This window comes from Camelus bactrianus, chromosome 28, assembly GCF_048773025.1.
Source record: "Camelus bactrianus isolate YW-2024 breed Bactrian camel chromosome 28, ASM4877302v1, whole genome shotgun sequence".
In the NCBI taxonomy this organism is placed as follows: domain Eukaryota; kingdom Metazoa; phylum Chordata; class Mammalia; order Artiodactyla; family Camelidae; genus Camelus; species Camelus bactrianus.
In genome coordinates, this window is record NC_133566.1 from 14,346,055 (window position 1) to 14,361,162 (window position 15,108).

Here is a 15,108-nt window from a genome sequence, read left to right on the forward strand (position 1 = left end):
AAGATGTAGCCCTTTGGGTTAGAAGAATTTGACATTACACGGAGTTTCATTTAGTGCATGCTTTGATTTAAACCTTGCTTGCCAGTTAGCCAGCTGATACTTGAGCTGTCGTTTGGTCATTTTGGTGGTTTTATGGTGTAGTTGGGCACATGTTGCCTTACAGAGAATGCCGGATTTACTGATTTATTGTCAGTGATAGTCTTTCTGCATCATGTCCCCTAGTCGTATTCCTTTAATTGACTTCTTTTAGGATTTTTGCATAATAAATTAATTACACCGTGATACACTCTTAAGTGTTCAGTATGTAATAGCAAAGACAGAATTTAAAGTCATGTTATAGGGCAATTTATGAAGGAAAATGTTAGATTCTGTTAACACCAATTAATGTTAACAAGTAAGCATGGTATTTTAGTTGGATTTAGTTGGATGTTTTATGTAAGTGAGTACTAGGATTGATGCTCAGAAATGCATTAAAGTTCTTACTATTAAAATTAAAATTTAAAGTAATTATAATTAAAGCCTGATACTAATCTGGAAGGAGTATTTTGGGAACAAACTTCACTAGTGAAGCAGTGAATGACATGCTTTGGGGAAAGTTTCCTCAGTATTGTACGTTAAACTTTCATGAATTGATCATTTGAATTGATTTTAATCTCTCATTTTTCTTGATAATGAAATAAAATAGCAATTCGTAGTACATTACATTATGAAATTGATGTATTTCTTTTTTTCCCCAATACAGAAGCTCCACCATGAGACGAGGTGGATGGAGGAAGCGAGCTGAAAATGATGGCTGGGAGAACTGGGTGTGTTTTCAAAGAATAAAAATAATTATATTGAACTGGCTAGGTATTTTTCATTCTTCTTTTAGTTTATAATGTGGTTTAAGGCATTGTCTAATTTGTAAATCACTTTAGACACCAATTCTTAGCATTTTCAAAATATATTGAAAGCGTAAACTTTACTCTGAGAAATTTTGCCCTGAGAAGTAAGTGTTTTAGTGCACAAAATTTATTGTTACGACAATTTTATTGCAGCATTGTTAACAACACTGAAAAACAGGAAAAAATAGACATCCAGTAATAGGAGATTGGTCAGGTAAATTATCTCTTTAAATAAAATGGAGCATTGTGCACCCATCATTTGGCTGTACATTTCGTAACCTGGTAGGATGGCTGTGTCTAAAAGGGTATATTATAAAGGAATAGGATGTATGATCCTATTTGAACACAGAACCTCTGTGTTCTAAGGCACAGAAATACACTTTGAAAATAAGGTCCCAAAATGTTAGCAATGAATGGGATCACAGCTAATTTAAATTATCTTCTTCATATTTTCTGGAAAAAAAATTTTTTTGAATATTTGAATAATGGAAAACAATGAGTCATTTCCTTTTGGAAGAAAACATATGCTACGTCTGGATACCTGCAGCTTTAGTTTAAAGACCTTATCAATAAAGTAGAATTGGTAAAGACTTAATTGATAATTCAAATTGAGCATAATTGTTTCAATGTTCAGGAAAAGTGTGTCTGAATTCATAGGTTTGTAAAGGTCTTTAGCAAAAATAATAATGTTTTTATTTATATTGTTTTTGAAGTTGATGTTATCTAATGAAAATTAGTACTGCTGTCAAATAAATAAATCCAGAATTTAGCCACTGAATCATTTATTGTGTTCTTATCTACATGTATGGAGGACTGTACTGTTTGTTAAACTGCTTTGTTTTCCTTGAAGCTGTTAATTTTAAGCTTCCTGTATACAGCAGACAGTAGAAACCAGTCTGAAATACACTCTTATTGACCACCTGTCAAGTTTTTAATTGGTTTAAACTTTGGTGTAACTTTTGCTTGATTTTGTAGATAAGAACAAAATTTTGTAGCATTAAAGTGTTTATTCCTGACTTACCTTTTCCCTCTTTTCAAGTAACTTTTATCATTATAAGAATGTGATCGAGTTATTAAAAGTGGATTTGACAGAAGGAACACCTCCCTTGACCTGCCCGCTTTATTGCCGTGCCTTTATGGTTCATGTTTATCATTGTACCTTCTGTCATCTTACACCTTGGTCACGAGCACAGAATAAGGTCCTTTCGTTATTTTTTAAATATAAATTTATCTTAAAAGGGGGGAGGGGGAAGAAAATAAAACTTTTGTGATTAATTTACCTTTTCTTTAACTCTAGGGTGAGTATATGGCTGCCAAGGTCCAGAAATTGGAGCAACAGTTTCGATCAGATGCTGCTTTACAGAAGGATGGAACTTCATCTACAATTTTTAGTGGAGTTGCCATCTATGTTAATGGATATACAGGTTGAGTACTTTTTACTTTTTAGGTACCCTGTTTTGGCATGTGCTTTTATTAGGATTGAGAGTGATTTAAATTCTATTTTAAGTTACCTTGTATATAAAAATGACAAAATCCTCTGCTTGGATACTATTCTGTCACGTTTCCTTTCCATCCCTCCTGTGCCTACCATTGTCTTGTTTAATTTTTATCAAAGCACAGAGTTTTTAAAGTTTAGATGAGATTTAAAGTGAGAAATTGTGGTCCTTCTGCTTAAATGGCTCATCACACATATGTGGGGCTTATAAACTGTGAGCTTCAGTAGAGGAGGATCTGGTAGGGCCACTTTTTTTGGTGAATCTTCAGCTGTAATTATCCTGAGGTCCTTTTGGGCTGGTGGAGGAGAGGGGTGGAGTCTGTGTGTCAGGTTTCCCAGAATCTTGCCTAGAGAAGGGTATAAACCCAGCTTCTGGTATTCTGGTTGCCAAGAGGAAGGGAGAGGGCCAGAATTCTCACCATTTAGGGAGTAGAATGCCATCTCATCTCCCTGTTCTTTTTTTTTTCATTCTCTGCCTCCCTTCTCCCTTCTGCTACGCCCGTTGTCATTGAGTCCAGTATCTGGAAGGGAAAGGAGTTTTTCTCTGTGAGTTGGCGAGGAGATGTGGAATGCTAATTCAGAATTTGAACCGTGGACTTCCTGTTTTACCACCCATCCATAGGTCCACGTTTGCAGGTGCCCAGTGCCTTGGTTTCCCTGGCACCAAGCACTGTCTTCAGGGCTTCCACACAGCCAGCCTGTCTCCGATTTTATCTTTCTCTGACCAGCAGCCTCAGTTACCACTTGCCTGTTGGCTGTCAGATTGTACTGCTAAAGTTTCCTCTTCATTCACTTGAGGATTCCTCTCCTTTTCAGATCATTTTATTAAGTGAATGGTTATAAATATTTGTGTCAATCTGTTACATTTTCTCCTGTCCACTTCTCAGTTGGCTGATACCTGCTTATCTTTAAGGTCTCCTGTTATCACTTCCCCTGGGTTATCTGATTGTCTTCCTACCGGCAGAGGCGACTTCTCAGGATCCTGTGGGGCTCCAGCTCCTTGCGTTTATTTCCGCGTTAGCATTTATTAGATCTCACTGTTGTTTGCTAGACAGGAGCAGGAACTACGCTGTCACACTTTCATTACTACGGTGTCCCTGGTGCCTCTGCAGGGACTGGACTTGACCACTCAGGAAATACTTGTTGATTAAAGTTAAGTTCTAGTTAACTGATACATTTGCCTGGTTGAATTTTATCAGGCATCACTGACAATTTAGTCTAAAAATGTTCTCAATACAAATGCTGGTGCCGCTTTGGGGAAGATCACCTGCAGCTTTTCTACTTAGGTATCCTAGAGCGTTCGAGTTCCACAGACTTTCCTGAGGGGCATTGTAAAAAATTGAAAATGATAATAAAAAGAAATAAATATCGCTTGTTACATCAGCCAATTACGGAAGCCCCCAATTCCATACCCTTATTCACATAAGAGGAAGAAAGAGATTCTTTGTGGGAGGAAGAAAAGAAAAGAATATTGTAGTAATCATTACCATGGTTGAGAATCTGGACTTCTAATTCTACTCTTGTCACTAACTTTTGTGTGACCATAAGACGTTTTCTCTTTTGGACCCATTTTATTTGGACCCGTTAATTGTCCTTGTCCTTTTCTTTAAGGTAGAAATAATAATATTAATTTGTATTCTTGTCATTGCTATGATTACATTATAATTTTACAAGTAAAGTTCCATTATGTTGAATTTCATAGAGATGTGCAAATTGTGGTGATAGGTTTTTTTTTTAAGAAAAATTTCAGTTTTAATGAATATTTGCAGCTTTATAGATAAAACAGAATCTGACAACCTCTATAATAAATCGGCAAGTAGAGACTAGCTCTTTAGATGCAATGAGACAAGTGGGGGAGGACACTGTGTGACTGTTGATTTTTAGTTATGCTTCCCACAGACTTTAACTGATAGTCCAGGGTTTCTTGATTCCTTTAAAGCTCCCACCTCTGCCATATGAACTTCTCATTGGTAACCCCCATCCCTGCCGATGCAGTTAGTTTTGAACATCAGTTTAGAGGTAAGATCTCCTGTCTCCTGGATACTCTGCCTCCCTTAACCTGTTCTCTCTTCTTTTTTTTCCCCCAAAGGGCATCTTTTCACTTCTAAGATTAATTTCATTGCCTTCCATCCCATTTTTTTTGGTTAAAAATGTTTTGACTGTAGAGTCACGTACATTTGAAAGAAATATTACAGAGAGAGACTAAACATTTTGCCCAGTTTCCTCCAATGGTAACATCTTATAAAAGGTAGTACTGTGTTCACCAAGAAACTGACATTGATATAGTCAAGATACAGAACATTTTTACAAAGGGATCCTTCATGCTTCCCTTTTGTAGCCGTACTAACTTCCTTTCTGCCCTCAGCCCCCTCCTTAATCCCTAGTAACTACTAGTCTGGCCTCCATTTCTGTTCCTTTTTCATTTCAAGAATGTTACGTAAATGGAACATACAGTATATAGCCTTCTGGGATTGGCTTTTTTTACTCAGTGTAGTACTCTGGAGATTCATTTTAATTGATGTGTGTATTAGTAGTTTTTTCTTTTTTATTACCGAGTTGTATTCCATCGTATGGATGTTCTGCAGTTTAACCATTCATCCATTTGAGAGTGTCTGGGTTATCTCCTCTCTTTGGTGATGAACGCCGTGTACAGGTTTTTGTGTGAACGTGAGCGTGCTGTTGCTGGGCTGTGTGGTAGTTGCGTGTTTAGTTTTTTTTAAGAAACTGCCAAACTGGTTCCCAAGAGGCTACACTGTTTACATTCCCCCTGGCATTTTATGAGTGGTCCAGTTTCTCTGCATCCTCGTTAGCATTTAGTGGTTTTTATTTTGAACATTTTAGCAGGTGCATAGTGATGTCTCAGGACTGTGGTTTGCTCCACATTCTTACCAGCATTTTGTAAAGATAGACTGAGGTTTTGGGTGTGTTTTAATTTAGGTATTCTAATAGATATGTGGTGGCATCTCATGGTGGTTTTAATTTGCATTTGCCTGGTGGCTAATGATGTTGAACAACTTTCCAGGTGTTTATTTGCCATCTGTAGGTCCTCTTCAGTGAAATGTCTGCAGCTGTCTTCTGCCTGTTTTCCAATTGGATTGCTTGGTTTTTTACTGCTGTATTTTGAAAGTTCTTTATATATTCTAGATACTATTCATTTGTCAGATATGTGGTTTGCAAATGTTATCTCCCAGTCTGTAGTTTGCCTTCACTGTCTTCACATGGTCTTTTGCTAAGTAAAAATTTTTAATTTTTATGAAGTACAATTTGTCAATCTTTCCTTTTATGGATTGTGCTTTCAAGTCAAAAGTGTTTACTTAGCACTAGATCCCCAAAATTTTTCTCCTATTTTTCCTAAAGATTTTATAGGTTTATGTTTAATATTTTTAAGTTCATGGCCCATTTGTTTTTTTGTGGCCTGTGGGCATCTAGTTGGTCTAGCACCATTTGTTGAAAATACTATTCTTCCTCCATTGGGTTACTTTTGTCAAAAATCAGTTGGGCATATTTGGGTGGGTCTGTTTCTGGGTTCTGTTTTCTTTTCCATTGATGTATTTGTCTGTCTTTTCACCAGTACTACATGGTCTTGAGTACTGTACCTATGTCATAAGCCTTAATATCGGGTAGAGTGATTATTTCCATTTTATTCTTCTTTCTCAAGATTGTTTTAGCTATTTTCTAGGGCCTGTGCTTTTCCACATAAATTTTAGAAGCTTTTCTGTGTCTATAATAAAGTCAGTACCTTGCTAGGATTTTGATAGGATTTACATTAAACCTATAGATCAATTTAGGGAGAACTGACATTTTTACTGTTTTAAGTTTTCCAGTCTTTGGACCTTCCATCTCATTTTACTCTATGTTAGTTAATTAAAACAAATAGATTTCGTATGCTGTTTGTGTGTTAGGAACTGTGAACAGAGATGACGGTGATGGGCAATGTAGATTTTGTGACAGAAAAGTAATCTCAGCGTTAGACATGAACAGACGCAGGTGGGCGGCAACTCAGAAAAGCAGTAATTGCCTCTGGGAGAGTGAGTCCCTCATAGAAGGTGAAGTCTTCCAACCTGGTCTTGGATATATAGGTGTTTTCTAGACAAACAGGGGAAAAGGCGTTCCTTCCTAAGCCTCCCCCGTTTCCACCTTTATATTCTCTGATTTTGGTCAACAGGGTTATTTTGATATTTTAGATTTGTCTTTGTGCTTTATTATTCCTGTGCGACTGTTGGTGGTTTTGCTCTGATGAAAAGCTCCTTTCCTCACTTCTGTGAACTGGAATCATATTCACCCATTAAGGCCCAGATTCAATTAGATTTTCTCCTTCCCTAAGCCAGTCCATAGTATATACATTTTATAGCATTATTGCTGGAAACACCTGAGTTTTGTCTTGTATTGTCAAGTCTTTTTTATGTGTTAAGTGTTTGGGAATCAGAAAGTTCGTTTTATGTGGTATCCCCTAGCCAAACGTGGATCAGAGGTAACACTGCAGGGTCTTCAGCGTTCAGATCTCTGGTCAGATGTTCCCTTCTCCACGAGACTTTACCTGACCACCCTTATCTAAAATAGCCATATCTTACCCTCCAGTTACTTTCTAGCCCCTTGTCCAGCTTTATTTCTCTTCCTAGAATTTATTTACACCAGAACTGGTGTTATTTACCTGACTGACTGTCTGTCTGCCCAGTCAAATAAAAGTGCCCTGGAGCACAGACCTGAGTCTTGTTCATTGCTGTGTCCCAGGGGCTTAGGACCTTGCCTAGCACATCGTAAGATGCTCCGTAAAGACTAGTTGAGTGAATGAATGAATAACAGAGCCCATTTGTACATCAGATTGTTAAAATATGCTAATTCAACTCAGTTTCCTTAAGCCTTTAGTTTTTAAATAAGAAATGGGCCACATTCTAGGCTCAGGGAACTGTAATCTCTGCGAGAGAGGCCCGTGGGCATTTTGCTTTTGGTGAAAGCTGTCCGGGTGAGCTGGGGCCTCAGACTGGGGAGCTGTAATTGCTCTTCTGTGGAGTTGCTTCAGGACAGTTCATATAGAAAGAGGTGTTCTGGTGATTTTCTGCTTTTTTCAGTATACGGATAAAACACCAGATTCTGGTGACCTTGGCGTTGCTGACTGTGGCCATCCATGAGCTGGGTCCTACTTGGGAAAGATGCCTTAATCTCTCCAGTCTTTGATTTGCTTTTCTATAACTTAACTTGCCTATGTAGTCAATGCTGTTGATGGGAAACTTTAAAAAGTACCTTAATGAATTGTTTGCTTGTTTAAAAATTTAGTAGAACTTTAAGGAAACAGTTTGATTGGTGAATGTCCCTTTGCAAAAATCTTTTGTTAGAACCAATGCTGTTTTTTTTCATTCTGGTAAAGTCACCTTTGGGAGCTGCTGAGCCTCAGAGATACTTATTTAAAAGGATCTTCATCAAAATGTCATTGGCAATCTGTGGTGATGATTTTTATTGGTGATTAAGTTTTTTTTTTTTAACTCTAGTGTATTTAAAAATAATATGTACAATGAGGGTGTAAATGGAGTTGAGGGATGTTAATTTTATTTACTGACAACCTGCTTGAATTGCTTCAGCCAGTTTAACTTCACTAAGCTTGTTTATACAATGTGGGAAATGAAATGGCTGTTAGACTCTAAAAGCTCTTTAGTTCTGACATTTTCTGCAGTTTTAAAGGTTTGGAGGGAAGAATTCCCCTGAGTGTATTTTTGTTTTGGGTGATTTTTCTTTTTTTTTACTCTTTGCCAATACATTGAGGACATTCTTGAAGGGGAAGGTACTGAAGGATGGGCAGCAAGAAAGGATTTATCTGTAGGGGGGATTATGGGTTGAAAAAGTCTAATGATTTATAGGTAGAGGGCAGCCTCAGCCCTGGGGTCCCTTCCTTCTTCCTGTTTTGGGATAAGAGATGGTAATAATAGTGCTACTGCTGGTACTGGCTGACACGGGGTTCTTACCGTGTGCATGGCGCTTTCGTTAGCAGTTTATAACTGTTAGCTCTTTTAATGCCACAGCTGCCCTGAGGTGCTGTCATTATTCCCAGTTTACACGTGAGAAAACTGAGGCCCTGGGAAGTTCAGTAACTTGCCTGAGGTCCACAGTACTAGCTGGGACTTGAGCCCCATCAGTCTCACTTTGGAGTCTGTGCTGTATGGCCTCATTTGTGAGAGACTGAATAAATGTTTTGAGAATTGAGGTATTATTACTCCTTCACTCCAGTTTTGCTAGAGGGGTGGACCCAGGCAGGAGTCTCTGGTGCGTTGAGGCTGTCAGTTAATTCAGCAGCTATTTTCTGAGTGCCTGCCTTGTGCCAGCCACATGGAAACAGTAAGACAGAGTCCTGCACTCAAGGAGCACGGGTTTAGGGGGAAATAAATGTGACAGTGGACGCGTAAACAAGTAGCCGGCATTGTCAGCGCTGTGAAGGGAATGAGCTAGTGGATTGCAGGGATGAGGTCCCTTGTGTGTGTCACACAGAGCCTAGTGTCATACAGACTTCATGGTGTTGGATACTGGCTTCCAAACATTTTTCTTGAATCAGCCCACATCTGTTGGGTTAAAGAGTGTTAAATACAAAAAACAATCAAAATGAGAGCAGCTACCAGCCACCAAGCACGCTGGGCTCTTTGGGCCGAGGAGTGGTTCCTGGCTGCCTCTGTAGTGCACTGTTGGAAGTTGTGTTTTGCTTTGCAAGTTACCCCCATCGCGTGTCAGCATGTACTGTCTTCCACCATTGTGCGTAGGGTCAAGGAGTTCGGGTGTCACCAGAGTTTATAATAACAGTTTTTATATTGAACGCTTTCTATGTGCCACATATATTTCATCCTTACAGCCTTATTTATTTGTAAAGAAAAAGAAGAAAGCTTAAAGGAGTTAAGTGCTTGTCCAGAGTCACATAGCTGCAGGATGTTAAAGCCAAGACTAAACCCAGGTCAGTCTGACTCTGGAGTTGATGTCATCTTACCTTTGAACTAGAGTGGTTTTCACGGTCCACTTCACGCTGAAAGATACTGAAGGGTTTTCAGAATCAAACTTGAAGGAGCCCCCGTAACTTTATCCAGTAAAGAGCAGTGAACTCTCCAGCTTTTCCAGTTCCAAACTTCTACAGTAGTTAAGAGAGTTCCAGGAGCAGCTAGTGGAGGGGAAAGTGCTTAATGAGCGTGTGCCCAGGGCATGTGCTCCCAACAGCCACTGGTTTCTGTTTCAGTTGTGAGGTATGGTTAGAATCGGCTTAGGAAGGTTGTGGATTAACTTGTCAAATAATTTTTTACGTTTCTGTGGTTATTACTGGGCTTGGTGTCCGTCTATGTTGTTACATTGTATCTAGCCTTTAATTTGGTTCTTTACACTGTTTTTGATTTTTTTTTCTATAAGGTCGGCAATTGCTTTAATTATAGGGAGAGGAAGTTAGTAAACTAGATTCCAGACTGGCCAGCTGTTTAGTTTCCACTATTTTATGTTAAATCATTGTTTAGTTGTTGTGGTCCCCAACCCCTGAAAACCTTCAATTAAGAATTTTGAATTAATTTTATTTAAAAGTTGTTTTCATTTCTCTTTCCAGTGCCCTCTCCAGTTTGGTAGCCACTAGCCGCATGTGTTAAGCACTTGAAATATGACTAGTCTAAGTAGAAGTGTGTTGTAAATATGAAATACATACTGTATTCTGGAGATTTAGTATGAAAAAAAGAATGTGGAATATCCCAGTTTTACATATTGGTTACATGTTGAAATGATAACATTTTGGATTTCCTGAGTTAAATAAAAATATTATTAAATCAAATTTAACTTTTTTTAACTATCTTTAATGAGGCTGCTCGAAAACTGTAAATTATATATATGGCTTGCATTTGCGGTTAATGTTATGTTTTTATTGAGCGGTAGCAGTATGTGCAGTCAGGAACATAAATGAATTCTATACACTGTAAGAATTTACCAAGAGTAATCAAGTCTGGCATATCCATGTGTGCTTTGATAGCTTTTTTCTTCTGAAGACTAAAGCTCACCTAGTTAGATAGTTATCATAATACAAGTATTTATTTAAATACTTGGATCTATATTGCTTGTGCTTAAAAAAAATCTGTTGCTTGAACAACAAAGTAGAAACCCAAGCCTCCTTTGGGTGCCACCCCCACCCCGTGGGTACAGCTGCTGCTTGGGGAGCTGTGATAGTTTTCACTAGGATAATAGGTAAAGGGAATGGAAAGTATTGAACATAATTAGTTTAATGCGATACTAGCAATGCTGGTCATAACATAACTTAAATGAGTCAGACATTTTTTATTGGAAAGCATAAACCACATTGATCCTTTTTTAAGCTATTTTTCTATAGTTTTATTAAGAATAAAATCATTTGAAACAAAATTGGGAAAAAGTGTCTCTTGGTCTACAGTTCCTCTTTTTTTGCATTGATTAACTTTATTTTTGGCTTTGATGCAAGTTCATATTAGGAAACTGAAAAAGACTATTTTAACTTTTCTTCTATTTTCTGAAATGAAAGTTAAAATTATTAAGCTTCATAGAAGTAAAGTCTAATGAGCTCTACAGTAAGTTTGTACATAAGTATTTTTAAACATAAGATACAAATATCAACATCATATAGCTAAATATAGTCAAAATTTTTTAAATATGTGCTCTTTTACTAGTATTTGATTCATCACTTCAAGTTCGTACCTGCTCTTCTGGGCATCTCTGGGCAGTAGGTGGTTTTATGTTGCTTGACTGTGTCTCCGGCAGCCAGAGAATGGGATGTGGGAAGGCAGAGTGGCCGTCACTTTGTGCTCCTCCTCCCAGCTTTGTCTGCTGGCAACACGGCCAAGGAGGAAGTGAACCAGTGATACGTTAAGTCATCCTGTCTAAGGGATTATTCCACTAGGCTCTACTTTCTTATATGTGAAGCATTTAACGTGTTTTAATATTGATTTTACAGATCCTTCTGCTGAGGAGTTGAGGAAGCTAATGATGTTGCATGGAGGCCAATATCATGTGTATTATTCCAAATCCAAAACAACACACATTATTGCGACAAATCTTCCTAATGCCAAAATTAAAGAATTAAAGGGGGAAAAAGTAATTCGACCAGAATGGATTGTGGAAAGGTAACTTAATTTTTAATTAAATTAATGAGTTTTAAAAATTGGAATACTTTTTGTTTCTATTATAAACACTTACCTAACTTGCATTGCCTCCTAAGGGTGAAGAGTAATCAGTGTCTTAAATAGCACTGCTGTGCTTCTTAACCTCGCATGGTGATTCAGGTTGCCTGGGGGTTGATGTTAGCATTCTTGCAGCCTCAGCCACCAGGGATTGGGGTGATGACTCAGGTGAGCCGCAGAAAGCAGTGATGGGAGGGGCTGACTCAGCGTGTTATTCATTCAGGAAATATTTGTGCACCTGTTACCCATAGGTAGTGTCCTGTGTGCTTGGGAGACAGCAGTGAACAAAACAGAGGGCGCCCCTCCACACCTCTTGGACCCTACACTGTATTAGGGGAAATAGATAATCAACAATGTATGAATAGATTTAAATCATATGTTAAAAAATACATGCTAAGGGGAAGAAAGAAGATTGAGGGTACTGTGGACCTGGAGTACTAGGAGTAGAGAGCAGTTTGCAGTGTTATTAATGCCTGTTTTTCAATTATTATAGTTTCTTGGCTGTTGTTTTGAAATTGATATGTTGTAAATCAGTGGTGGTCACTCATATTAACTTCCTGATATTAAATATGTCATATGGTATCTTGGTGATGAGCCAGAACTGAAGTGATTCATATATAACATATGTTTGCTAGACATACGAAAGTTGAAAGTGAAAGTATTAAAATCCTAATTTTCTGTATGGATAGATTGTAATCAGTGTATGAGAGAATGTTCAGATTATAAAATGGAGTATTAATGAAGCAGACTTAGAAATTATTTTTTTAAGTCAACTGCCAGGCCTTTTTCCTTATCCTAAACGTCATTAATCCCGACACCTTCCATTAATCGGTCAGATTTGGAATTGGTCAGTTCCTTTGCGTAGTGAATGCATCAGCTTAGATTCACGAGAGGCGATGCATTGCAGTGGGAAGGCTGTCCCTGGGCTCTGGAGACACAGCTGGGTTCACATCCCAACTCAGCGGCTCCGTGTCCCTGTGACCTTGTGTCATGGGAGCGGTTGTGCAGCCCTGCTGGACCTTGTTTCCTCTTTTGTAAGAGGAGACTAGTCTCCCTGCTGCAGTTCTGCGAGAACTAAAAGTAATTGGTGCAGACTGCCTCGCACAGGGCCTCGCACCATGTAGAGGCATAGTACGTCTGAAGCTGCTGCTGCTGTTTTATTTGTATTCTGTAAACATTAGCAAATATTAGAAAATAAATTCCAGGAGATCAAAAGTGCATTTTGAAAAAAAGTGCATTTGGCTTCTAGAAAGCCAAATGCATTCTTCCAAATGAAGGATTTTTTAATCCTTGGGGATTAAGTTGAAGACCCATCCTACACATCTCAGCCGTCCTCGGGCTGTGTTCGTGTGACCCAGCCACTGTCCATTCACTGTGTAGGGTTAGTGAACATGGATTTTAGCTGTGTCCCCGTAGAAAAGGAATTGTGACACTTTGGGTGTAAGAAGTTAGCGTCATTCTGGAGTCCCACTGTGTGTTGTCACTTCAGGGCAATCCTTTCATCGCGTTAGGGCTGGGGTCTTGCTCTGGGGATGTTAGTTTGGATTTGGAGGGGATGGAGGAGATCCATGGTTAATAGGAAAGTGGGGGTGAAGGCGCCCTTGCTGGGTGGGACTTGTGCTTTAGAAGATGGTGGTTTTCATGACAGGTGCTTCCTTACACCTGCTCTTCTTGCCCTGAGCGCAGCAAGAGAGAGAGAGCGCGATAAGACAGGTAGCAGAGGCGGTGACAAGCTGTGAAATTCATCTTGATGATTTTATTTTAGTTTGAAGTCAGGCTTAATTATCTGTTTTAAAATAGCTGAAGTGACTTTGGACTCTTTGCTTTCTTTTATGTATGAGAAGACAATAAAGTTAACTGATTTTCCCAAGAGTGACAGAATTACAGGATCCAGATTTTCTGACTCACATTTGGGTCTGCTCTTTGCCATTTAATTCAATTGTTGTAGGTGAACCGGCCCATGTGGAAATGGAGCAGTCTGGGCATATGCCTTAATGTGTGAAATGAATGCCCGGTGTCCGTGGTTTCACAAGCGTGGGTCCTTCAGGTTAAGTCGTGGTGCTGTTTCCTCTCACACTCTGATCCCGGTCTTGCCCATCTCATCTCCTTCTCAGCGGTGTTTTAATGAGATTTTTTTATACTTAAAATGTTAAACGCTGTATCAGCAACTTAATGGATGATACATGCTGTTCTCTTCCATAATTAGTTTTCCTGGTTTTAGTTTGAGCAGTTTGAAAAGCAGCTACTACTTCTAAGTGTGCGGGGTGACTGCTTTGCTGTGATTACAATTCCCTGGTGTCTGTGTGAGGTGCCATTAAACCTGAGTTATTGTGGGTGTGACTCTGGGGCCATGACTTCTGAGAGGCAGGGTGTCCTTTAATGAGAGGCTGTGTGCCTTAGTTTAAGGTCTGAGAGCCTTTGCCTTATAAATCTTATGTGTACGTATAGGATAAGTTAATGTTCAAATTTTTCTCTTAGTCCTTTTCTTCCGCCAGTTTGCCCCTTCTTTCTAATACATTGTAATCTTAATTGAACTTTTAGCTTCATAATAAATCTGTTTAGGTAAGTGAAAATTGAAGTGTGCTGTCAGTAGTTCTCTGCCATCCTAACTTAATATTTCAGCATATTTAGTAATTCTACCTAAAGTTTTATTTTATTTTGTCCTTTTTGTTGTTGTTTTACAGTTTTTCGCATTTAATTGACCTAACAAGAATCCTGGAAATGGGAATCCTCATCCAGTTTACTTATTCTGGAAACACTTAATATGTGAGAGGGGATTTGAGGAAATCTTGAGGATCCTGTGTGAAATGTCTGAGGGGGATTGCGGTTAATATTAAAGTCATGATGATGGCCACACTGACTAGCCCAGCTCTGGGCTTGCAGTGTTTCCCCTCCCACTCTGTGGGGTTTTTTTCCCTCAATGTGAGTTTGTTGGCTACTAAGTTTTAAATTTTCAGACATGTGTCTTTTCATGGGTGAGATGTCTTATTCTTAAGTGTTTGAGTAAGATTATATTGTATTAGGACCCCTAAAACAGTTTTAAAGGGAGAAGGATTAAACTGGGAAAACAGATGGCATGTTGTTGGTGAAATACTCCTATTGTGAGAAAACTGACTTTTTTGTGAAGCCCATTTTCCCCAAGTATTATACTCTTAAACTGGTGTTGCTTGTTTGTTTTAGCATCAAAGCTGGGCGACTCCTGTCCTACATTCCGTATCAGCTGTACAGCAAACAGTCCACCGTGCAGAGAAGTCTCCCCTTCAATCCTGTGTGCAGACCCGAGGATCCCGCACCAGGTCCCAGCAGTGTCACCCGGCAGCTCAACGACAGGGTGTAAGTTCGTCTGCTTTGGAGATACTGCAGAGCTGGTTTTTAGCAGTGGGGATGGCCCCAATCTGCTGAAGATAGAAGCAAAGTAAAATTTTCCATGGATTTTCTTGAAAGTAATTTTTTTAACACCTTTATTGTGGTCTGGTTCCTGTACAGTAAACTACGCATATTTCAGACGTACAATGTGATGAATTTTAATAGATGTACACATCCATGAAGCCACCACCACAGTCAGGACAGCTGACAT

The 15,108-nt window shown here is 38.9% G+C and overlaps 1 protein-coding gene across 5 annotated transcripts in view; it reads left to right on the plus strand.

The window, feature by feature from the left end:
- Positions 1-15,108, plus strand: part of REV1 (REV1 DNA directed polymerase) — a 73,580-nt gene that overhangs the window by 21,577 nt on the left and 36,895 nt on the right. For 4 of the 5 annotated variants that reach the window (XM_074354625.1, XM_074354622.1, XM_074354621.1 and 1 more), the window contains exons 2-5: positions 743-806; positions 2,182-2,308; positions 11,306-11,474; positions 14,712-14,864. In XM_074354625.1, coding sequence (XP_074210726.1) covers positions 753-806; positions 2,182-2,308; positions 11,306-11,474; positions 14,712-14,864 — 503 coding nt within the window. In that variant the 5' untranslated portion in view covers positions 743-752. Of the gene's footprint in view, positions 1-742; positions 850-2,181; positions 2,309-11,305; positions 11,475-14,711; positions 14,865-15,108 lie in introns of those variants that run through there. The other variant, XM_074354624.1, reaches the window with a different exon arrangement.